The following is a 25969-nucleotide window of genomic DNA, read 5'->3' as shown; positions in this document are numbered from 1 at the left end:
ATGATCTCCAGATCTCCTTTCTATTTGGCTCCTTTATTTTTCCACTGTTTGTAGAGGGGGTTTATACATAGGGGCAAGAATTGGAATATGTTTTCTAATATGTCAGAACAAATTACATGCCATTTAATTTTAAGAAATATTTTATTTTGCTTACCTATTTGCAGCCCTTGCATTTATTCTCTCATCTCCTAATGTTTTTTATTCTTTCATGTAATTTTAATTACACATGCAGTGTGATGCAAAGTCTAATGTTGCCTATAATTACAAACTTCAGAAGAATCTACTGTGACCTCTATCCCTCTGTGGTGAATTAAGATCACTTGTATTCTGGTGTTTGTTTTAAAAGATCCAGTCTCCTTTCCTTTAGACATCTGCCTAGCCATGGCATCGTCTATCTTTGCCAGTTTAAAACCACAGGCATGCTTCTTTTAAAGCTGGATAATTTCCTTCACCATGTGCTGCTTTGTAGTTTAGCCTTCGGCGGGTAATCTTATTTTTTCTTGTTCCCAAATCTTGTTGTAGCTCTGAATATGGAAAACTAGTGTAATGAACTCGACACCTTGTTGATGTTCAATAAATATTAATCCTTTCTTTTTCCTTTGGGGGATGAGAAACCATTGCAGTCTATTAATGAACAAAGATTTAATAAGTGCTGGAAGAGAGTAGTGAGTTAATAACAGAACTGCCTTATAAAATATACTGGAAAAGTAAGTTAAGAACTGTTACATGTTTTATGTAGAAGACTAATAATGTAGATTGCAACTTGGTTCCAATGGTATTGTTGAGACTGAATGAGAAGATTATGGACCACAGTTGTAATATATCTCAGGAAAATGTTTTTATTCTAAAGTTGTCTGGAAGTTAACCTGAGTTGGTATGAACCCAAGGAAATAAAGAATTGTTAAAGCTGCTAAAAAAAAAACAAAACAAAAAAAACCCCACAGGCAGAGTTGTCAGACCATTTAAAAAGGCAGTAAACTTAAAAAATTAATAGTAATAAAGTGTCCAACTCCTAATTTTTGAGAGTTAAGAAGTCTCAGTGTGTGTGTTTTTTACCCTGTTTCGCCAGCATGGAGGGATCTATTGTTCGCCTTCCTGAAGTGATTGCCCTTAAGAAGAAGTACAAGGCATACTTGTATCTAGATGAAGCTCACAGCATTGGGGCTCTGGGCCCTACAGGGCGAGGTGTGGTGGATTACTTTGGCCTGGATCCTGAGGATGTGGACATTATGATGGGAACATTCACAAAGAGCTTTGGTGCTTCTGGAGGATACATCGGAGGCAAGAAGGTAAATGGACCTTGAGAATCAAGCAGTTAAGGTTCATAAAGGTACTGGCTACTAGATTTCGATTTGGTTACTCACATTTAGCAGATAGAGTCCCAAACTTGGATGTGGAGGTCCTAAATTTGTTTGGGATTTAGGCGTATAATGCCAGCACACTTCACACTTCAGCTGCCTGGTGAGGGACTCTGATAAACTAAAAGCTGGTTCTGTTCATTGTTTGTTGTTGTCTTATTCGTTCTAAACTACATCCTGGTCTGAGTACAGAATACCCTCTTGTATGAAAGAACACACAGTGGTGCTGCCTGTTTGCCATAGTCTTGTACTGGGTTTGAGTTGTGCTCACTATTTCAAACGTAGTGGGGATGTCATGGGAACCGGTGGGGGACAGAAGACCAGTTTCTTCCCCTGCCCTTGGATTCAGATGCATCCTGGGTGAGCATCAAGACAGGAAGAAAAAAGATTACTTTGCTAGCTCTGGTGTACTAACAAGGCATTGTATTTTCCAATTCAAAAATTACATAATGAACTCTGGGGTATTTGAGAATCAGTGTAGCATGGTGGAAATGGTTCAACCATGGAGACAGAGCCCTAGGTTTGAGTATTTCCCAAACTTCATGAGACCTTGGGCAAAGTATTTAACCTTTCCATTTCCTTATCAGGAAAACAGAGATAAATGTGCCTGGCTTATAAGATTGTAGTTAGGGTTTAAAAAATAATATACGTCCATGCTATAACGTAGAAATAACCTTGAAAGCCTTATGTTAAATTAAAGAAGTCAGTCACAAAAGGCTAAAGTATTTTTTTTATATGATATACCCAGAATAGGCAAATCATAGAGACAGAAATAGGTTAGTGGTTGCCAGGGCCTCAGGAGATGGGGGAAGTGCAAAGTGACTGCTAATGGGTATGAGGTTTCTTTTTGAGGTAATGAAAGTGTTCTAAAATTAGATAGTGATGAAAGTTGCACAGCTCTGTGAATATACTGAAAGCCACTGAATTATACACTTTGATAAAGTGAATACTATGGTATGTGAATTGTATATCAATAAAACTGTTATTTTAAAAAACTCTCCAGTATTAGGAAAAAAACAATGTATGTGAAGTATTTGTACATAGTACATGGTAGGTGCTTAAATGTCCTTAAATAAATGTCCTTAAATTCCTGTTTAAAATTTGACGCTGGGAGTCTTAAAGCATGGACTTCCTCTGAATATTCATTGTCTTTTAGAGAAACCCCGTTATCAGTGGTTTTAGTCAAGTTCAATAGATATTTACTTCAATTTTTAAAAGGACCAGGCTCACTTTGGAGAATTGATTGCTTTTTGGTAAGATTTGTTGCTAAACAAAAGGATAGAAAAATAATACTCTGGGAGATCACTGAGGTACAGTGTATTTATGGTTTTTTTGGTTTTGTACAATTTTTAGCATCTACACTGTTTTCTGGCTGCATTTTGTGTCTCCTGTTTTGGTTCTGGAACATAAGCTTCTTTGTGTGCACATTTTATATAAAGACTTAGTGAAGTTAAAAGGTATCAGAGAATAGAGATATACAACTGATTGTTTTGAAATTTTTGTGACTGACAGACAAGTTTTTTTTTTTATTCAGTGAGATGGCTTTAGTGTCCTTATGAAAGACCCAATGAATTTCTGTTTAACTTTTGCCAGATTTATATCATTTTATAAATCTCTGTGTATCTGGAGAGGACATTTAGTGTCTTTAAAATTGATATTAGAGAACTGTCTCTTATTCGGGAATGTAAGGCTAGGCTTTGCAGGCATGGGATAAGATGCAAATGATATTTTCTGTAATACTTAGAAGTAAGTTGTATCTAAACAGCAATTCAAACGCTTTCTTGTTTAGCATTGCAGAGCTGTTTATAACATTAAATGATATGTTCTCTAAGTTTAGAGGTCTTCTTTAAAGCTAGTTTTTCTTCCTTTCATGTTGTGGCATGTTTTAAAAGCGAAAGCGAATTCCCTGGTGGTCCAGTGGTCAGGACTCCTCGCTTTCACTGCTGAGGGCGTGGGTTCAATCCCTGGTCTGGGAACTAAGATCCCACAAGCTGCGCAGCACAGCCAAAAACACAAAACAAAACAAAACCTAAGGATGTTGCCGTGTGTCTGACCCAGTTGTTGCTGACAGTGTGCTTTGACCATACTGGTTGATCTCGTGTCTCAGATTGATGTCCCTATTCCAGTGCTGTTGAAGGGAGGAGGCTTCTGTCACCTGGGAGGTAGGCAGTGACATTGCCAGTGAATTCACGCACTGCCTCTAATGACTTGCTTCTGTGAACTCCCCAGGAGCTGATCGACTATCTGCGGACACATTCTCATAGTGCAGTGTACGCCACATCACTGTCACCACCTGTTGTGGAGCAGATCATCACTTCTATGAAGTGCATCATGGGGCAGGATGGCACCACCCTTGGTAAGTCTTTCTTTTCTTGGAAAATTTCCTGGGCTCAGTAAATACTTAGCAGCCAAAAGTGCTCTTTTTCTTGAGCTTTTAAAGGAGGAGTCAGGTATACTAATGGGCAGAGCTGGCAGGTATGTGAGGTCTTGGTTTCTATGGACACTTTTCAGTGTGTTTACACACACCATGAGAACTAGCCTGGCTCATTTCCTGTTGAATTTTCTTGTATACAGATGGTGAGGCTTTAATCTCACTATCCTACGTATTCTCATATCTTAAGTGATAAGTCTTCAGGGTCTTTCTTGAACTCCATAATTTTATGTGAAGATGTAATTCACTGTGTAGCGATGTTTTGTTCCCATAGTATTTAAAAGCTGCTGTTTCCATGAATTAGTGTCCTTGATTTAATGCCTTTTAAAAGAGTTTCTAATTTAGCATTACAGTATATAATAAAGGTCATCCTGAATCTATTTATTCTGTCTTTGGTGGGATTTGTAGTCCAAACTAGATGCTCTGACTAAAACATACTCAAGTGAACCAACAGCGATGTTCGCTTTCTGATATTTGACTTTTATATCACTAGAGGGCAGTGTTGACTACAGAAAAGTTATAATAAAGGGGGAGCAATTGGGTTTTTTTGTTTTGTTTTTTCACTTTGAGAAGAATCTCCATTGTGAGTGTGAGACATACATTTGCTTTTTGCTTTTTTAATGCTTCTGAAATCACTTTTGCTCTAGTGAAATATTTCATGTTATCAGCCTTGAGCGCTCGACTCTTCAGCTGTATAATATTTTATGGTAAGGTTGATCTGATGTGCATTGAAAATCAAGAAAAAAGTAGTATGTTTCATTTTCATTGATTTAAGCCTGTTTTCTTAAATCAGAATTTTCCCTTAATATTTTTTCTGATCTGTGGTACATGCATCCTTGTTATCTCTTGGAAGTGTTGATCATTTTCAGTTTCATAAATTGATTCCTTGGGGAAGAATATAATTCATTAATGTCGTGAATACCGCATGGAGCCTTGTGAGAAGCTCCCTGCTAACAAAGCTACAACGTTATCTTCTCTCTCTCATATAAGGTATTACTAGAAATAGTATGCTTTGACCTGAGTGTACATATATGCTCATATATGTAAATGTATGTGTATCTATGCTCAGATATGTATATATATGTACAAGCTAGCACTTAGCTAGTTATTTGACATAGGTGCATCAGCCTTGTTGATTCAGCACACAGTTTTAGGTGACTGAAAAACGAATGGTAACAGCTCTCAAAATTACCTTGGATAATTTCTTTGCCCTATCCTAGAGCATGGATCCATGTGATGCGTGACCTCTGGATAAATGACTTATCTGTGCTAAATAATGAAATCTAGGCTCTACTGGTAGACAGAAAATGAAATATGGTAATTAGATATAGACTTTGGGTTAGCACTCATTTTCCAGTTTATCTGTTGCCTCTCTAACCACCCCCTAAGCTTAGTGGTGTGAAACAACAGCCATCTTATTATGCTCACAGATTTCTGCGGGTCAGGAATTCGGTCAGGGCACAGCAGGGATAGCTTGTCTTTGCTCCACAATGTCTGGGGCTTGAACTTGGAAGACCCAGGCGGCTGGGGAAGACTCTGATGGCTGGGGGCTGGGATCATCCGGAGGCTTCTTCACTTACACATCACCTGGGCTGGAGTGACTTGAAGGTTAGGCTCAGCGGAGGCTGTTGACCAGAGCACCTTCACGTGTCCTTTCCATGTGGCGTGGGCTCCTCACAGCGTGGTGACCAGGTATCCAGATAGGACCCTGCAGAGAGCAAGCATTCCCAAAGAACCTGCTGAAACCCCATGGCCTTCTGTGATCTGTTGTTAACAAGCAAGTCACCAAGGCCAGCCCAGATTGCAGGGCATAGGGAATCAGACTCCACCGCAAATGGGAGTCAGGTCAAAGAATTTGTGGCCATTTTTAAAACTTGCCACTACCAGCCTTTAGATAATATATTTTAAAATTAGTCCCGGGCTTCCCTGGTGGCGCAGTGGTTGGGAATCTGCCTGCCAATGCAGGGGACACGGGTTCGAGCCCTGCTCTGGGAAGATCCCACATGCCACGGAGCAACTGGGCCCGTGAGCCACAATTACTGAGCCTGCGCGTCTGGAGCCTGTGCTCCGCAACAAGAGAGGCCGCGATGGTGAGAGGCCCGCGCACCGCGATGAAGAGTGGCCCCCGCTTGCCGCAACTAGAGAAAGCCCTCACACAGAAACGAAGACTCAACACAGTCATAAATAAATAAACAAAAGAACGTGAATTTCTAAAAAAAAAAAAAAAAAAAAAAAAAAAAAAAAAAAAAAAAAAAAAAAAAAAAAAAAATTAGTCCCTAAAACTTTTAATTAGTGTGACAGACTTCTACTGGTTACGTTGTTTCTCTCCCAGAATAGAGGATAATAAAAATCTAACCACTTCTCATAAAGCCTGCTACCTGATCCTATTTAAATTTGGCCTGATTTCTTTTAGATTTGAGTGGGTTAAGGCAATGCTTATTTTTATGACATCATTTAATGCATCTTTTCATTGTCCTTGAAGAAAAAAAGGTGGAACCAGTCAGTAGCCTTTTGACTATGCCTTAAGGTGACCTTTAAAATAGAGGTATCTGCAATTAATTATCTGAGTGTGATTTTATAATAGAAGTCACCTACCTTAAGAGAAACTTAATCTCATATGTTCAGAAGATTGAATTTCATTAATTCCACAAACATTGAGTATCTTGCTACATGATAGACTCTGTGAATCAGAATCCATAGGCAGTGGGCATCCAAGCACATCATTTGAATGAGGTGTGTACTTGGGGGTTACTGGGGCTGTAGAGGGTAGTGGGCTGTTGTATTAATCCCAGAGATTACTGTACCATAGAAAAATTGAAGTTTTATTAATCATTCACCAAATATTTGAGTGCCTGCAGTGTGTGGTAGGTGCTGATTCATCAAAGAATAAAATACCCCCAAATTCCTGCCTTGCGGGGTTTCTAATAAGGGAAATAAATTATACAGTTGCTAGAAAGTGGTAAGTACTCTGGGAAAAAGCAGAAAGGTAGGTGTTGAGGAGTTCTGGAGACGCAGTTTGTAATTCTAAATAGGGTGGTCATTGAGACGGTAAGATTTTATGGAGCACTTGAGAGACATGGGAATTTAACCCTGAAAATCCAGGGCTAGAAGGCCCTGAGATGTAGGTGACTCCATGTTCAGCAATAGTAAGAAGGCCACTGTGGCAGGAGCATAATAGTATAGATAGAGTGCCTGAGGGTGAGTGAGTGAGGTGAGGACAGCGGGGAGAGTCTTGTCCCGCAGGGGTGTTAGGTTGGTATGAAAACACAGACACACTGGTTCTCTTGCCTTGTCTAGTATCAAACTCAAATTCTTGAATAGTTTCTGTGGGCTTTTTAATATTGGCAGGCTTGTGGGCTGTTTCAGATAGGTTAAGAATTTTACTGGCCCTTCAGATTTCATGAAAAGTACAGAATATAATATACCCATGATTATATTTTGAAGAAATTTGCTAGAAAGAGTCAGATTTGCCTAAGACCTATACCAGTGTTTTTCTTTCAGTGAATTTCAGTAGCGCTGTGAGTTGGGAATGGGGGAAGGAAAGTGTAACCCATATATGAACAGAAGAGACTGTTACATGATAATGCTGATATTGCAAATGGAAGAACTCTTTCTTTACTTTGTGGCAAATATCTCACATATGATTTCTATTTAGGAATGAGAGGGGAAAAGATCATGTAATGTTAGGGCTTGGTCCTAGATTTAATGTTGGTTTAAGGGAATATTAGAAGTAAGAAGCTGGTTTTCTTGTCATGTCCTTACTATTATTCTCTGACTTTTGTTACCAGGCATACAAATATTAAGCACTATTTGAAAAAGCTCATTTTTGACGTAATATTTTCTCCTTTTTGTAAGACATAATAGTTTTATATATTGCATGTTTTTAATTTCTCTGTTGTGTAAACTTATTTCGCCATAAACAGTCCTTCCTGTGGGGCCACTCCATAAGCTTTTCTCACCAAACAGGATGCCGACGCAATGGAATTCCCTTGCAGATGGCTAAAGACAGCGAAGAGTCACCGGGAACTTGATTTCCTTTTTTTACTTATTTTTTCCTCCTGTTTCAGTTTCAAATAATTCAAAGAATTATAGGACTAGAGGCTTTAAATAAGCTACAATTAGCACAGCATTTATTTATTTATTTATTTTTATACAACTGGTTCTTTTTCGTTATCTCTTTTATACATATTAGTATATATATGTCAATCCCAAACTCCCAATTCATCCACCCACCCCATCACCCCCCCACACACACTTCCCCCCTTGGTGTCCATACGTTTGTTCTCTACATCTGTGTCTCTATTTCTGCCTTGCAAACCGGTTCATCTGTACCATTTTTCTAGATTCCACATATATGTGTTAATATACGATATTTGTTTTTTCTCTTTCTAACTTACTTCACTCTGTATGACAGTCTCTAAGTCCATCCATGTCCCTACAAATGACCCAATTTTGTTCCTTTTTATGGCTGAGTAATATTCCATTGTATATATGTACCACATCTTCTTTATCCATTCTTCTGTCGATGGGCATTTAAGTTGCTTCCATGACCTGGCTATGGTAAATAGTGCTGCAGTGAACAGTGGGGTGCGTGTGTCTTTTTGAATTATGGTTTTCTCTGGGTATATGCCCAGTAGTGGGATTGCTGGATCATATGGTAATTCTATTTTTCGTTTTTTAAGGAACCTCCATACTGTTCTCCATAGTGGCTGTATCAATTTACATTCCAACCAGTAGTGCAAGGGGGTTCCCTTTTCTCCACATCCTCCCCAGCATTTGTTGTTTGTAGATTTTCTGATGATGCCCATGCTAACTGGTGTGAGGTGATACCTCATTGTAGTTTTGATTTGCATTTCTCTAATAATTAGTGACGTTGAGCGGCTTTTCATGTGCTTCTTGGCCATCTGTATGTCTTCTTTGGAGAAATGTCTATTTAGGTCTTCTGCCCATTTTTGGATTGGTTTTTTTGTTTTTTTAATATTGAGCTGCATGAGCTGTTTATATATTTTGGAGATGAATCCTTTGTTGATTCGTTTGCAAATATTTTCTCCCATTCTGAGGGTTGTCTTTTTGTCTTGTTTGTAGTTTCCTTTGCTTTGCAAAAGCTTTTAAGTCTCATTAGGTCCCATTTGTTTATTTTTGTTTTTATTTCCATTACTCCAGGAGGTGGATCAAAAAAGATCTTGCTGTGATTTATGTCAAAGAGTGTTCTTCCTATGTTTTCCTCTAAGAGTTTTATAGTGTCCGGTCTTACATTTAGGTCTCGAATCCATTTTGAGTTTATTTTTGTGTATGGTGTTAGGGAGTGTTCTAATTTCATTCTTTTACATGTAGCTGTCCAGTTTTCCCAGCACCACTTATTGAAGAGACTGTCTTTTCTCCATTGTATATCCTTGCCTCCTTTGTCGTAGATTAGTTGACCATAGGTGCATGGGTTTATCTCTGGGCTTTCTATCCTGTTCCATTGATCTATATTTCTGTTTTTGTGTTAGTACCATACTGTCTTGATTACTGTAGCTTTGTAGTATAACCTGAAGTCAGGGAATCTGATTCCTCCAGCTCCGTTTTTTTCCCTCAAGACTGCTTTGGCTATTTGGGGTCTTTTGTGTCCATACAGATTTTAAGATTTTTTGTTCTAGATCTGTAAAAAATGCCATTGGTAATTTGATAGGGATTGCACTGAATCTGTAGATTGCTTTGGGTAGTATAGTCATTTTCACAATATTGATTCTTCCAATCCAAGAACATGGTATATCTCTCCATCTGTTTGTGTCGTCTTTGATTTCCTTCATCAGTGTCTTATAGTTTTCTGAGTACAGGTCTTTTACCTCCTTAGGTAGGTTTATTCCTAGGTATTTTATTCTTTTTGTTGCAATGGTGAATGGGATTGTTTCCTTAATTTCTCTTTATGATCTTTCGTTGTTAGTGTATAGGAATACAAGGGATTTCTGTGCATTAATTTTGTATCCTGCAACTTTACCAGATTCATTGATTAGCTCTAGTAGTTTACTGGTGGCATCTTTAGGATTCTCTGTGTATAGAGAATGTATATTGAGCTCTGTACAGTGACAGTTTTACTTCTTTTCCAATTTGTATTCCTTTTATTTCTTGTTCTTCTCTGATTGCCATGACTAGGACTTCCAAAACTATGTCGAATAATAGTGGCGAGAGTGGGCATCCTTGTCTTGTTCCTGATCTTAGAGGAAATGCTTTCAGTTTTTCACCATCGAGAATGATGTTTGCTCTTGGTTTGTCATATATGGCCTTTATTATGTTGAGGTAGGTTCCCTCTATGCCCACTTTCTGGAGAGTTTTTATCATAAATCGTGTTGAATTTTGTCAAAAGCTTTATCTGCATCTATAGAGATGATCTTATGGTTTTTCTCCTTCAATTTGTTAATATGGTTTATCACACTGTTTGACTTGCGTATACTGAAGAATCCTTGCATTCCTGAGATAAACCCCACTTGATCATGGTGTATGATCATTTTAATGTGCTGTTGGATTCTGTTTGCTAGTATTTTGTTGAGGACTTTTGCATCTATATTCATCAGTGGTATTTTCCTGTAATTTCTTTTTTTTGTAGTATCTCTGTCTGATTTTGGAATCAGGGTGATGGTGGCCCCATAGAATGAGTTTTGGAGCGTTCCTTCCTCCACAATTTTTTGGAAGAGTTTGAGAAGGATGGGTGTTAGCTCTTCTCTAAATGTTTGATAGAATTCACCTGTGAAGCCATCTGGTCCTGGACTTTTGTTTGTTGGAAGATTTTTAATCACAGTTTTAATTTCATTACTTGTGATTGGTCTGTTCATATTTTCTGTTTCTTCCTGGTTCAGTCTTGGAAGGTTATACCTTTCTAAGAATTTGTCCATTTCTTCCAGGTTGTCCATTTGATTGGCTTACAGTTGCTTGTAGTAGTCTCTTAGGATGCTTTGTATTTCTGTGCTGTCTGTTGTAACTTCTCCTTTTTCATTTCTAATTTTATTGATTTGAGTCCTCTCCCTCTTTTTCTTGATGAGTCTGGCTAAAGGTTTATCTCTTTTGTTTATCTTCTCAGCCAGCTTTTAGATTTATTGATCTTTGTTTCTATTTCATTTATTTCTGCTCTGATCTTTATGATTTCTTTCCCTCTACTAACTGGGTTTTGTTTGTTCTTCTTTCTCTAGTTCCTTCAGGTGTAAGGTTAGATTGTTTGTCTGAGATTTTTCTTGTTTCTTGAGGTAGGATTGTATTGCTATAAACTTCCCTCTTAGAACTGCTTTTGCTGCATCCCTTAGGTTTTGGATCATTGTGTTTTCATTGTCATTTGTCTCTAGGTATTTTTTGATTTCCTCTTTGATTTCTTCAGTGATCTCTTGGTTATTTAATAATGTATTGTTTAGCCTCCATGTGTTTGTATTTTTTACATTTTTTTCCCTGTAATTAATTTCTAACCTCATAGCATTGTCAGAAAAGATGCTTGATATGATTTCAATTTTCTTAAATTTACCAAGGCTTGATTTGTGACCCAGGATGTGATCTATCCTGGAGAATGTTCCGTGTGCACTTGAGAAGAAAGAGTAATCTGCTGTTTTTGGATGGAATGTCCTATTAATGTCAATTAAATCTATCTGCTCTATTGTGTTATTTAAAGCTTGTGTTTCCTTATTAACTTTCTGCCTGGATGACCTGTCCATTGGTGTAAGTGAGGTGTTAAAGTCCTCCACTGTTATTGTGTTACTGTCGATTTCCTCTTATAGCTGTTAGCATTTGCCTTATGTATTGAGGTGCTTCTGTGTTGGGTGCATACATATTTATAATTGTAATATCTTCTTCTTGGATTGATCCCTTGATCATTATATAGTGTCCTTCCTTGTCTTTTGTACCAGTCTTTATTTTAAAGTCTATTTTATCTGATACGAGTATTGCTACTCCAGCTTCTTTTGATTTCCATTTGCATCCCCTCACTTTCAGTCTGTATGTGTCCCTAGGTCTGAAGTGGGTCTCTTGTAGACAGCATACATATGGGTCTTGTTTTTGTATCCATTCAGCAAGCCCGTGTCTTTTGGTTGGAGCATTTAATCCATTCACGTTTAAGGTAATTATCGACATGTGTGTTCCTATTACCATTTTCTTAATTGTTATGGGTTTGTTTTTGTAGGTCCTTTTCTTCTCTTGTGTTTTCCACTTAGAGAAATTCCTTTAGCATTTGTTGTAGAGCTCGTTTGGTGGTGCTGAATTCTCTTAGCTTTTGCTTGTCTATAAAGCTTTTGATTTCTCTGTTGAATCTGAATGAGATACTTGCCGGGTAGAGTAATCTTGGTTGTAGGTTCTTCCCTTTCATCACTTTAAGTATGATCATGTCACTCCCTTCTGGCTTCTAGATTTTCTGCTGAGAAATCAGCTGTTAACATTATGGGAGTTTCCATGTATGTTATTTGTCGTTTTATCCTTGTTGCTTTCAGTAATTTTTCTTTGTCTTTAATTTTTGTCAAGTTGATTACTGTGTGTCTCAGTGTGTTTCTCCTTGGGTTTATCCTGCCTGGGACTCTCTGTACTTCCTGGACTTGGGTGGCTATTTCCTTTCCCATGTTAGGGAAGTTTTCGACTATAATCTCTTCAAATATTTTCTTGGGTCCTTTCTCTCTCTCTTCTCCTCCTGGAACCCTATAATGCGAATGCTGTTGCATTTAATGTTGTCCCAGAGGTCTCTTAGGCTGTCTTCATTTCCTTTCATTCTTTTTTCTTTATGCTGTTCCGCAGCAGTGAATTCCACCATTCTGTCTTCGAGGTCACTTATCCGTTCTTCTGCCTCAGTTATTCTGCTGTTGATTCCTTCTAGTGTAGTTTTCATTTCAGTTATTGTATTGTCCATCTCTGTTTGTTTGTTCTTTAATTCTTCTAGGTTTTGTTAAACATTTCTTGCATCTTCTCAGTCTTTGCCTCCATTCTTATTCTGAGGTCCTGGATCATCTTCACTATCATTATTCTGAATTCTTTTTCTGGAAGGTTGCCTATCTCCACTTCATTTAGTTGTTTTTCTGGGGTTTTATCTTGTTCCTTCATCTGGTGCATAGTCCTCTGCCTTTTCATTTTGTCTGTCTTTCTGTGAATGTGGTTTTCATTCCATGGGCTGCAGAATTGTAGTTCTTGCTTCTACTGTCTGCCCTCTGGTGGATGAGGCTATCTAAGAGGCTTGTGCAAGCTTCCTCATGGGAGGGACTGGTGGTGGGTAGAGCTGGGTGTTGCTCTGGTGGGCCGAGCTCAGTAAAACTTTAATCTGCTTGTCTGTTGACAGGTGGGGTTGCGTTCCCTCCCTGTTGGTTGTTTGGCCTGAGGCGACCCAGCACTGGAGCCTACCTGAGCTCAGTAAAACTTTAATCTGCTTGTCTGTTGATGGGTGGGGCTGCGTTCCCTCCCTGTTGGTTGTTTGGCCTGAGGCAACCCAGCACTGGAGCCTACCCGGCTCTTTGGTGGGACTGATGGCGGACTCTAGGAGGGCTCACGCCAAGGAGTACTTCCCAGAACTTCTGATGCCAGTGTCCTTGTCCCCGTGGTGAGCCACAGCCACCCCCTGCCTCTGCAGGAGACCCTCCAACAGTAGCAGGTAGGTCTGGTTCAGTCTCCTATGGGGTCACTGCTCCTTCCCCTGGGTCCTGATGCACACACTACTTTCTGTGTGCCCTCCAAGAGTGTAGTCTGACGTGCTGCAGTCAGATCCCTCTAGTCTTCAAAATCTGATTCTCTAGGAATTCCTCCTCCTGTTGCCGGACCCCCAGGTTGGGAAGCCTGACGTGGGGCTCAGAACCTTCACTCCAGTGGGTGGACTTCTGTGGTGTAAGTGTTCTCCAGTTTGTGAGTCACCAACCCAGTGGTTATAGGATTTGATTTTATTGTGATTGCACCCCTCCTTCCCTCTCATTGTGGCTTCTCCTTTGTCTTTGGATGTGGGGTATCTTTTTTGGTGAGTTCTAGTGTCTTCCTGTCAACGATTGTTTAGCAGTTAGTTGTGATTCCTGTGCTCTCGCAAGAGGGAGTGAGCACACGTCCTTCTACTCCGCCATCTTGAACAGCACAGCATTTTTTGGTTTGTTTTTTCCCTGGGCCACTTGCACTACCATCTATGGGTTCTAATCGCCTTACCACACCCTTACCCCTTTGAGACTCAGATTCACTTTTCTGAACATACTGTGTTTGAAAGGTGTGTGTGTGTGTGTCTGTGTCTGTGTGTGTGTGTGTGTGTGGATGTATGTTTTAAGATCATGAATTTATATATCTTCTCTAAGCTACTCTGTTATTGGAGCTGTTAGCATTTTATATATGATCATAAATTTGAGGCAGAATTTCATTTTTGAGACTGATTTAGGATCTTAAGGAGCTCATATATTACCTCTACAAAAGTATTTATTTTCTTCTTTCTTGGCCCAATATGAACCCTTGTTGATATGTAGTGCATGTCTCTTGTTGCTGTATAATGATCATCTTTCCTATGTCTTTTATTTTTAAATGTATATATTATTTCATTTTTTGAAACTTCCTGCAACTTCTGGAAACAAATGGACATTGTAGGGAAAAACAGGAGCATTCTAATCTTCCTTGGTGTTCTTCCTTTTCCTTATTGGCTTTAAGGAACTGGAGGCTGGGGAAGAGAACTAAAAATTATGAAAAACAGGTCACAGTAATTTAAAATGTTTGTCCCTAAATTCTGTGAAGTAGACCTGTAGTCATATGGCAGAGTTGATGTTTCTCATCATAATTTTTTTTTAACATTTATTTTATTTACTTATTTATTTATATTTTTGGCTGTGTCCGGTCTTAGTTGTGGCATGCGGGATCTTTCATTGCGGCACATGGGCTCTTCATTGCGGCACAAGGGCTTCTCTCTAGTTGTGGCACGTGGGCTCCAGAGTGCATGGGCTGTGTAGTTTGTGCCGTGCACGCTCCCTAGTTGTGGCATGTGGGCTTAGTTGCCCTGAGGCATGCGGGATCTTAGTTCCCCAACCAGGGATCGAACCCACATCCCCAGCTTTGGAAGGCGGATTCTTTACCACTGGACCACCAGGGAAGTCCCCTCATCATAATGTTTTTAAATCTTTTTCTTATTTGTAAAACAATCACAAAGTTACATAAAAGTTGGAAGTACAGCACAAAAAAAACTTTTTTCCTGAACCAATTGAGTTAGTTGCTGATCTGAAGCCCCATCATCCCAAATGCTTTAGTGTGTGCTTCCTACAAAGGCATTTTCTTACATAACCATAATACAACCGACCACAGCAAGAAATTTACACTAATATGTTATTTAATTAACTAATATGAACATGTTATTAATTATTTCAGTAACTAATAATGATACATTATTACTGTCTGTTCCTCAGACCAGCATCCTGTGGCTGTGGATGTGGTTTAGAGTCACCTTTTGTACTTAGTTGTCATGTCTCTTTACTCTTCTTCAGTCACAGTTCCTCAGTCTTTCTTTGACTTCCATGACGTTGACACTTTTAACAATTATAGGCCAGTTATTATACAGAATATCCCTCAATTTGTGTTCCTCTAGTGTTTCCTCATGATTAAGATTCAGCCTACGTATCTTTAACAGGAACAGCACAGAAGTTATGCTGCTTTTTCTCATTGTATCCTCTCTTCATCTTCTCAACTAAATATGTAATTGTCTTCAGGTTATGTAGGCCTGAAATCGTAGCCATGTTTCCCCATGTCTAAGTCAAAATCTGTTGATTCTGCCTGTCACTTCTGCTTATTCCCACTGCCATGTGACTATTTCAGACCCTGACTCCCTGTTCCTTAAACAATTGCACCACCCATAACTGCCTTCTCCTTGCTTCAGTCTTTCCTGTACCACTTATTAATCTTCCTAACATACAGCTTCTGTTGTTGTCTGCCTAAAGATGCCGAAATAGAGAATAACAGTCTTTAGTAACTCCTAGTTACCTGCAGAATAAAGTTCAATTCTTTATATGATGTTTGAGATCCTCTATAGTTTGATTTTAGCTTAACCATCTTTTCCTGTACCCTCATTTAAACCAATTTGGTGCCTCTTGACAGAATGCTCATCCTCCTGTCACTGAAATTCTGTTCATTCTTCACAACAAACTGAAATGCTGTCTTTTATGACACCTTTGTGCTGATTCATTTTTTCCTTCCAAAAGCCATGTTTCACAACTTTATATCTCACATTTATAATTTTGTCTCACAGAGCCAGTGCTTAATGTTTGAACACAATGTTTTCTTCAAAGTGTGTAAGTCAATCAATAGACTTATATGATAGATGTTACAATTGTTGTCCCAGTCATAAAATACTAAACATATAATGAAATCTCTAAGCCTTTCCATTGCAATTTTTAAATGTAAATAAGATTTTTTTTAATTTAAAAAATTTTTAATTTTTTAAACAATTTTTAAAGGTTACTTTCCATTTACAGTTATTACTAAATGTTGGCTATATTCCCTGTGTTGTACACTACATTCTTGAGCCTATCTTACACCCAGTAGTTTGTGCCTCCCACCCCTCACCCCTCTATTGCCCCCCCTTCATTATAATTTTGACTGTATATCTCAAGTATTTTATGTTACTGAATTTTGATTTTTTTCTCTTTAACATGTAGCTAATTGGCTAATAATAGCATAATTCCAATGAGTATATGAAGTTTATTATTGCCACATTCAGCATGTCTAATAATTTTTGGTTTTGTCCTGAATGAATTAAGTTTCTGAGTCCTGTGTATCTTATTAGTATTCATACTTTATTTTTTCTCTTCAGAGTCAGTAGATACCGTCTTAAGTTTATAAACAACACATTATGAAATACGAAATAGTCTTTAGGGAACTCCTTGGCAGTCCAGTGGTTAGGACTCGGTGCTTTCACTTCTGTGGGTTCGGTCCCTGGTTGGGGAACTAAGGTTCTGCAAGCCACGCAGCGCAGCCAAAAATAAGAAAAAAGAAAGAAATAGTCTTTAAATTTATAAAGATAACTAGCCACTAGAAGAATTTTAAAATAGTAATATTACAAAAAGTGGTGGTGATTAGTGGAGGAAACATGGAAAGTAGGAGTACAGATGCCTTATCTAAGCACCATCCAAGGTTGACGAAAGAGGCAACAGAGGTGTAAGTTTATTATTCAGCATTTTGGTACTAGCCACGAAGAGAGCCAGAAACAGAGCCTGGAGCTTCTTGCTGGGAGTGGGAATGGAGGTGGCTGGGTGGAGGAGGGAAACTTCTATTTTTTTTTTTTTTAATAATTTTCTGTACTATTAGAATTTTATTTTACCAGATTGAATATGTTACTTTTATATTTAAAACTTTTTGTTTTAGACTCCAGAGTACATTAATAACTTACATGAAAGTAAATCCTGCCTAAGATAAGTTTGAAAGTAAGGCTTAAACATACACACGAATAGTCTGTGGTTGATTATTGATAAATGTTTTCATCTTTTTTGTGGGAAGACGTGTTATTCTTTGGTGATAAGAGTGTAGAGCCTTCAGAAAAGCTGCAACATGCAGGGGAAGTTGAGATCCTTTCCCTACCCTACTTTGTAAGCACTCCTTTCTTCTTTCTCCCAATCTTTTCCACATTTCCCCTCCAATTCCTATCCTTTTCTCAAAGAAGAGAGGGCCATGTGACTAGAGTGATGGGTAGATAATGAGAGCTGTCTTACCTAGAAACCACCTAAGAGCTGTCTTACCTAAGATAACAATGGTTAGGAATTGTGTTTGTACCTTGAGTAGATATACTGAGTTAGAACAGGCTGGTGAGTAGAAAAAAATGAGACCTAGGAAATTCTGACAAATTACACGAGACATTTGAAATTCTAGATTTTACTTCACATGTCACTAATCCACGTATAGTAATAGAAATTTAGCTGTAAGATCTATTTATGAATCAAGGCAAAATGTCTGACCAAAGGAACTAAAATTGCGCTTTTCCATTTTCCAGAGTTGTGCTTTGATGTATTTTATTTCTGTCCAAAGGTGTAGTTAATAACAAGCACAGCACCTAGCTTAGTGTCTGAAATCTAGTAGCCTTTTGATAAATTTGGTGAATGAATGAACACACACATGATCGAGAAATATTAGAAAATGGATGGGTTCTTAAAGTACGTTGCTTGTATACTTGAATGTTAAGCCAGAATGGCCAAATTGTGGAACAAAATAAACTAGATAGGTACATTTTACTAGATAAATTTTAATATGATGACAGAAATAACTTTCTTTGTAGAAAACTGCACTTTTTGTACTTCTTAGTATTGAAGGGAACTGAGAGCTCATTCAGGTGGCTGTTGGCATAGGAGGAAGAAAAAGAATACCTTGGGCAGATCGAGGTTTAATTAAAATTCGGTTTGGCTCATTTGAATTAATTCCTATAATAGACTTGTTAATGAGGTGTTAAATGATCACCTTGAGAATCCCAGGAACTGTCAAAAGCTAATTAGAACTGAGAAGCTTTTTTTTTTTTTTTTTAATTTCTATTCAAATTCTCTGCCCATCCTTTTTTTTGAAGCTTTTTTTTTTTTTTTTTTAAGTATTCCAGGATCCCCATGCTGAGGGGGCAGAACTGTTAAAGAAAACAGTCTTGAGAGAGGGTTGCGGTGGGAGTGGTCATAAAGAGAATTTCCTGCTTCTGGAGAGGGGGTGCTGACATCCACTTGTTACCTTTGGCAGGCGGGCTTTTCATTTGGTTGAACCTGGGTACCCTTCTTTCCAATCCCTATGCTTTCTGAGCCTAGGAATATTTGGGTTCCACTTTTTTCTTTATTATTATGTATCTGCTTTTATGCAATTTGTTTATTTCACTATTAGAGATTCATCTAAGTAAAAATCAAGTTTTCTAGTGAACACAGTTTAATTCTTAGCCACAGTACAGTTTAACAGTATATCTAATGCTGGAAAGTAGATTAGATCCCTCCTTTCTTGTAACTTACTGCCTAGAACACTGTTGAGAAATATTTAATTCTTCATTTATCAAACATTTCTCAAGCACTTGCTCTGTATCTTGTGGTGGGTATGCTGTTGAGGGGTACAGAGTTGAACAGTACATGATCCTTGCCTTTGAAAATGCTTATAGTCTAGTGGTAGGGGTAAGATTCCAGAAAGGACTGGTTTCAGAGCCACAAATAAATTCTTCTTTTGTTCAGCTTCCCCTTTTCTTGGTTTTCCTCCTTCCTTCTCCTCCTCCCTCACCCCCACCCCCAAAAACCCCCTTAAACTTCCTTAAATCCAGCTAATTATTTGAAGCAAATTCAGATCTTATTGATTTTATGTTTCTTACTAATTTTTCTATCTAAATGGATTTTTCCTATGGAATATATATCACTTTAGTAAATTACCAGCAATCAAAGAAAAAGATTTTCTTTCTGTAAAGTAGCCTCTTTATTATCTAGCAAAAAGGGCTTCTTAACGAGTGGCTTAAGCCTTCTGCAATCAGCAAGCAGTATAACCACTTTACAGGTAGAGAAAATTGAGCTCACACACAAGATAAGTTTTCTCAATATTTTGTCTTCAAGTAGAATGTAGCTTTCCTGAACTGCATCCACTTCATAATCTATTTTTAATTTTCTGATTTCTTGTCTGCGAATTATCAGAAAAACAGCTAAGTTTAGTTGTGAGTAATCGCCCGTACAAATGAAAGCCTACCTCTTTCCTCTCCATGGATCAGTAACCCCTTTAACCTCCCTCTCCGCTTGAGAAATCTATCCTGAATACTCAAGAGCTTTTGTAGCACGGTCTGTCTATTTCTTCTTCCAAGTCCAAGTGCTAATAAAAATTTCTTGCCACAAGAGTGGTCTCTCCTTTTGCGTCTTGTTTCAGAGTTTGTTTTAAGCTGGCTGTTAAGATGCCCACAGGCAGCAGGCTGGAAGCTAACCTTTGAACAAATGTAGACTTGTTCATTTAGTAGAATGTTGTTATTAATGCATAACATAAATAAGGAGTTTGAGGATGTTCCCCTTGGACAGGAAAGGAGCCCCGAAGTCGATGTCCCTCATGTTGCAGAAGATGTGGTAAGATGATATAAGGGAACTAAACTCTTAATTAAACTACTGTGAATCGTATTATTGTTATTTTTTTAAGATTGAAGTGGGTGAACTACCTTAGTTTTATTTCATAATAAAATTAATTTTAAAGATTTTTTTCCATGATTTGATTTGTTCAGTTACTGTTTGGCTGAGATGAATGGCCATTTCTTCTCATCACTTATAATTTGTCAGCTTTATAGCCCAGTCTCTGTTTTGTTTGTTGAAGAGGAATAACTTTCTCAATCTTTTTTTTTAATATTTATTTTATTTATTTATTTGGTTGTGCCGGGTCTTAGTTGCAGCAGGCGGGCTCCTTAGTTGCGGCTCATGGGCTCCTTAGTTGTGGCATGTGAACTGTTAGTTGTGGCATGCATGTGGGATCTAGTTCCCTGACCAGGGATCGAACCCGGGCTCCAGGCATTGGGAGCACAGAGTCTTAACCACTGTGCCACCAGGGAAGTCCCTTTCTCAATATTAACACAGTTGGAATTGCTTTTTTCCCCCCAAATTATTTTTTTATTTTTTCTTTTATTTAATTTTGGCTTCACTGTGCAGCATGTGGGGTCTTAGTTCCCCGACCAGGGATCGAACCTGTGACCCCTGCGGTGGAAGCACAGGGTCTTGACCTCTAGACTGTCAGGGAAGTCCCTCCCCCAGAATTATTTTTGAGGGCTTTATCTAGGAGACTTGATCCTAGATTTTCATCAACTTTATTGCAGTTTATTGCCACAGGGATACTTAATATGTATAAATAAGTGACAAGATAGATGGACTCTTCTCAGTTAAGAACCAGATATCCTCCTTAAGGCTCTCCTTAAGATTTGAGAGCTTTTTGAAGAGCAATTGATTTTTTTTTTTAATTGTCACCTGTGGTTTAGAAAAAATAAATTATCTAAATACTTGTATCTGCCTGCTATCTACGTTGACAGTGGAATGAGTTTCAGAAGGATCTCATTAAGGTGTACTCTTTTAAGCCCTTGTTCTCAAACTTTGTCCATGGACCACCTGCGTCAAAGTTACTTTTAGTATGGTGGTTCCCAACCTTGCTCACACACAGGAAAGCTTAAAAATTAGTAATAATGCCAATGTCACGCCCCTTTGCAGACCCATGACTATCTGGGGGTGAGGCTCCTGCAGGATGTTATTTAAAAGCACCCCAGATGATTCTAATGTGCAGCCAGGGTTGAGCACCACAGTTCAGAGCTTGTTAAAAATGAGGATTCGAGTCTGTTCCACCAGACCATGAGTCTTGGTGGACAAGGCCTTAGACTCTGCATTTTAAAGAAAATCTCAATTAATAATGCAAACTAACTTTTAAGAGATTTGAGGATTCTCTCTGTCTCTTTTTTTTCTTGAGCTCGTTTACATCATTGAGAACCAAAAGCAACTCTACTGATTGGTGGTAATTGGGGAAAAGAAAGGAAATTGGAAGACAAGATATTTGATCTGTTTCTTTTACAAGAAAAATAAGGGAAATATTGGCTTGTGGAACAGGAGTTTGGTGGTGATGTTAAGTTGTCAATTTTCATTGTTTTTGGAAATTAAATGCATTGATGCTTCCTTCTAAAGAGCTGATGATCCTTGCTGAATGAATCAGTGGCATAGGTGAAGTTAGAACAAATTAGGGGAGGGAAAAGAGACAACTAAGGATTCAGAGACCTATGTTCAGGCCTCTTAAGGCTGGTTGGAATTATTTTGTTTTACTTTTTTTTAATGCTACTTGTATTTTTTATAGCCTATTAATTCAGATTCTCAAATTTTGTACGTAACCTACAAAAGGCCTTGCTCACTATATACTCTTTTTTCTAAATGTTCAATAATACTAATCAGTTTTGTGAAATTCTTGCTTAGTGCCTTGCCTCCTGCCTCTGAAACTAGTTTAATTCCAAGCCTCGCCTTCACCAGTGATTGCTGTATTTGCTAACCCTCTTCATCTGTCCATGGGTGCTTGACCACAGTACGCATATTTCGTCATCCCTTCATTTCTGTCTGAAAGTAGCTTGTGATATGTTCCAGTACCAAAGGAGGACAGTAGGACAGTCTTTGGACAAATTAAGCCTTTCTGTCCTAATTGTGAGCTGGCACCCTTTAAAACTCAGTTCCTTAATATTTCAGAGGCGCTTGGCCTCTTCCTCTTGTTTAGGGCCCTGTTTCTGGCTGTGCGTTAGCAACCATTTTTTAAAATTCTTGATTATATTGAATCAGCAACTTAAAGCCTTGGCCCCTGCTGCTTGTTGCACATCCTGTGGCAGTCCTCAGGAAATCCTAGTTTTGGGCATTAAAACAAATTAAAGGATTAAACTACTACTAGGGAGAGGGTGATAAACAAGTGCTTGTGAAAGGAATTCACTGCAGTGCTTGGTGTTAACAAGTTGCTCTAGTTGCTGAGGAGAGAAATAGCAGTAGTAATAATGGGAGAGTAGATTCAAATACTTGTATGCATTCTTGTAGGGAGATAAAGAACCAAAGGGCTGCTTTAGAACAGTATCCCTAGGGTAGGGAGGGGCAGGCTGTCTGCTTTGATGTTCATTAACTTGACAATCGCCCAAGCTGAGCACTTTGATATTTGTCGACAGTCTAGCAAAACAGGGGCTGGTCTAGAAGATGGTAAACCTAATTCCCACTCATTTTGCTTCAGTGTTCCAAAGTTACTGAACTCTTGCTTCCTGAAAGTCCCTTATAAATATCCCTTTTACAAGACTGTACACTGGAGCAGAAAGGTACATTTATTTTCCCATTCCCTGGAACTCCTAAGAGCCTAACGGGAAGATTTTCTAGTGCCATTTAATTGGGACTTAAGTGTTATTAAAGTCAGTCTGCCCTGCCTTTTAGCTAATATTTCTTTTACTTTTGTTTTAGGTAACATTTTAATTTTTATTTTATTTATTTAATAAATTTATTTATCTATTTATTTTTATTTTTGGCTGCATTGGGTCTTCGTTGCTGCGCGTGGGCTTTCTCTAGTTGTGGCGAGCGGGGGCTAGTCTTTGTTGCAGTGCGCGGACTTCTCATTGCGGTGGCCTCTCTTGTTGCGGAGCATGGGCTCTAGGTATTATGCGGGCTTCAGTAGTTGTGGCACGTGGGCTCAGTAGTTGTGGCTTGCAGGCTCTAGAGCGCAGGCTCGGTAGTTGTGGCACACGGGCTTAGTTGCTCCGTGGTATGTGGGATCTTCCCGGACCAGGGCTCAAACCTGTGTCCCTTGCATTGGCAGGTGGATTCTTAACCCCTGCGCCACCAGGGAAGTCCCAAGGTAACACTTTTAAATATGATACTTTATCCTTCTTTGTCTGAGATCATGTGAAAAACATGAACAGATAAATTCAAGTTCCAGCATAGTGTGGTTTTAAAAATAGCTTCACTGATGTTTTTCTTTACATTCTAAGCTCTATTGTCTCTTCCACCACTACTTCCTTCTCCAGTCCCTTTTGGTATTTTAAGATATTTTTAGATATAATGATGTTAATTTTCATCTACATCTCTGGAGGTGTTCATGTAGAAGTTAAAGAACTAAGGATGACCATAAAGGTCAGTTGATTTGTGTGTTTGCTGGCATTCTTTTGTCCCTCTTGCTCCTTTCTAGGAGGCTATGAGTTGCTGCTCTTCATGATGCATCCTGACTGGATACTTGTGACAAGTACATAATTTATTGATCTAGAAAGTGCTGTGATGAGAGTTGAGAGCGTTGTCTGCTGCTTTGCCCCCTCACTTTAGAGCTGTTCAAAGAGAGTGACCATTGATGATTTAGAAGGACAAATGAAGAAGAGACTGATTCTTTAACGAAGAAAACTTTAGGACCTAGTTAAGGATTAATCCCTCTTCTGCCCAGCTCACACACTACAGTATCATCTAAATGTGAAAAATATATATATCATGAAGTAGAAGTTCCTTCATGGTTTAACCTTGTTAATTATCAATATATTTCTGTTGGCATGAAAATCAACTTCAGTATCTATACATTTGTAAGATTCATAAAATAAGCAAAATTTATCAAAATTTTAACAAGTACCAAATATTTGCTACTACTTGTAGAAAAGGTTTTTTTCCCCCCATTGTTACCTTTACTTATTCAGTTTTTTTTTAACAAATATTTTGTTTATTTTAATGAAGCTGGTACAGACAGTGTCCATTTAAAACCCATATCCCAGGCCAAAAAGTACCAAAAAGAGCAGTGTTCTGTTGTATACACTTCTGCATGAATAACTTTAACTGCTAATGAAAAGTAGAACGTTTCTGAGATCTTCAAACAAGGTTTTTCTTTTGTCTTAAAATGCTTTCTCTGCAGTGACGCCATCTTTGGAGTTAGTCATTATTCTCACCACCTCTGTCATCTTGACTCCAACCTGATATTCCTGTTCTTCTGGTCCAGACCCTCAGACTTTAAAAGTAGCTTTAAGCTAAGGAAAGGGCATTTTTCCACAGTTCAGTTCTCTGAAAAACTTCCATCTCCCACTGAAAGTCACGGTCCAGGAGTGAAGTGACCACATGCTAGAACTTCAGGGCCAATTGCAAAGTCATTATGAACACTCGCATTAGTCACTGTTATTTATCACAAGCGTGCAAATGCACAGTCCTGGAAAAGGTGGCCTCTCTGTGCACACATGTAATTTTTTAAAAGGAGAGGGCAATATGAAGGGGGCTGAGGTTTGATCACCAAAAATCAGCACAGTGAAAACAAACAATAACGAATAATGGGCACTAGAATTCAAATTACCAGATGTTTTAAAGAGATGGGGTGCCAGTTTTCAATTCTGTTTTGAACACTACATTACAAAAGAACTATTTTTAAAAATAAAAAAGGATTAAGGGAGAAGAATAAAAAATAAAAATATCTAAACCATTGAATGCCCCCGTTTGTTCCTGATAAACTTCATTCACATCTTCTTCCTCCATTCCCAGTTCTTTTGGAGTGTGATTATCAGCAATTCTCTGACCTTCAAAGAGAAACCTGAGTGAATTCATGGGAACTCCCTGTCTTTGACAGTATGATTCTTTGAGTTTCTTGTGATGTGTCATCATTTTCACTTTGAAGTGAATCTCACTGCTATCCTGTCTGATGACTTTGAGTTTAGTGCTCTCTCCTTCCTTCTTATCCCCCAAGTCCTCAGTTGAAGGTTTTGCCTCCTGGTCAGACATGGTGACAGTGGCTTCCCCCAGGGTCTCCACCCAGCAGTGGCCTCGGGTAGGCAGAACCTTGCTCCAGGATTTACAGATCCGTGTCTTCCCCACAACACAACATTGTGGCTGGAGGGACTTCCGCTATGCCTCCTACTTGTTCAGTTTTTAATAATTTAGGAAGCCTTCCTGCTCTTGTGGGGATGTATAGAGAGCATGGCTACAAGATTTTTTATTCTAAGATATTTGCTGCTCTATGTGATTTTGAGTAACGTCTCCCATTCAGTTTTTCCTGAACAACACCCCGTCAGTGACAGGGTGCTCTGTTCCCGGGGTCCTAGAGAGCTGTTTGTTTTTGCAGTTGATAAAGGATAAAAGAAGTACTTGGTCATTTTTATATTTGATGCAGGGAGTGGTCCTTATCTCTTCTTTATAACCAAAACCATTTAAGTGAAGTACAGTAATTATATGGGTTAGTATTCTTTCCAATTCTATGCTTATACTTCAAATGGTAGTACTGGGGATTGTGGCCATTTGCAGAGAGAAGTAGAAAAGAGAATAGAAGATAAGTGGCTCTAACAGCAGTTGGAAATTGTTCTTAACTTCTAAGTAAAAGTATGGCCATTATTCAAGAAAATTTTCTGTTAAGTATCATCTAAGTCCCATTGGACCTGGAATAACTTGGTCAAATGAATAGATTGCTGTCTCTTGGAGAGGATTCCACGCTTTCTAAGGCATCAGTGCTAAAATCATCATCATAAAGCATTTGCTGGACTTTCCTTGTGCAGTATTTTTACAGGGAGGTAGAGGGAAAGAGGGAGAGAAAGATGTTATAAGGCATCAGCTCATGGAATTATAAAGACTGACAAGATTCAAGATCTACAGCAGGCAAACTGGAGACCCAAATGATCTAGTCCAGATACCATCAGTCTCAAGATCCAGGAGGAGCTGACGCTTCAGTTCAAGTATGAAGGCAGAAGAAAAAAAAAAAAAATGTCCCACCTTAACAGTCAGGCAGGAGGAATTCCTTCTTACCTGGGAGGGGCTTTGGTTCTCTTACGGCT

General features: G+C 38.6%; 2 protein-coding genes across 2 annotated transcripts in view; one reads left to right on the top strand and one right to left on the bottom strand.

Moving 5' to 3' along the window:
- The window catches only part of SPTLC2 (serine palmitoyltransferase long chain base subunit 2), a 120507-nt gene that overhangs the window by 45423 nt on the left and 49115 nt on the right, over window positions 1-25969 (top strand). The window contains exons 8-9 of the mRNA XM_059914753.1: window positions 1070-1289; window positions 3588-3714. Of these exons, the coding sequence (XP_059770736.1) occupies window positions 1070-1289; window positions 3588-3714 (347 nt within the window). The remainder of the gene's footprint in view (window positions 1-1069; window positions 1290-3587; window positions 3715-25969) is intronic.
- On the bottom strand, window positions 20991-24926 carry LOC132360845 (small ubiquitin-related modifier 1-like). Its single transcript, XM_059915913.1, has 2 exons — window positions 24629-24926; window positions 20991-21064 (listed from the first exon to the last, which is right to left on the bottom strand). Exons 1-2 carry the CDS (start codon window positions 24924-24926, stop codon window positions 20991-20993), a joined length of 372 nt encoding a protein of 123 aa, XP_059771896.1.

The sequence above is a fragment of the Balaenoptera ricei genome, chromosome 2 (genome assembly GCF_028023285.1).
Source record: "Balaenoptera ricei isolate mBalRic1 chromosome 2, mBalRic1.hap2, whole genome shotgun sequence".
NCBI classification, from domain to species: domain Eukaryota; kingdom Metazoa; phylum Chordata; class Mammalia; order Artiodactyla; family Balaenopteridae; genus Balaenoptera; species Balaenoptera ricei.
Note: the sequence above shows the minus strand (reverse complement) of the source record. Positions and strands in the feature narration are given on the sequence as shown.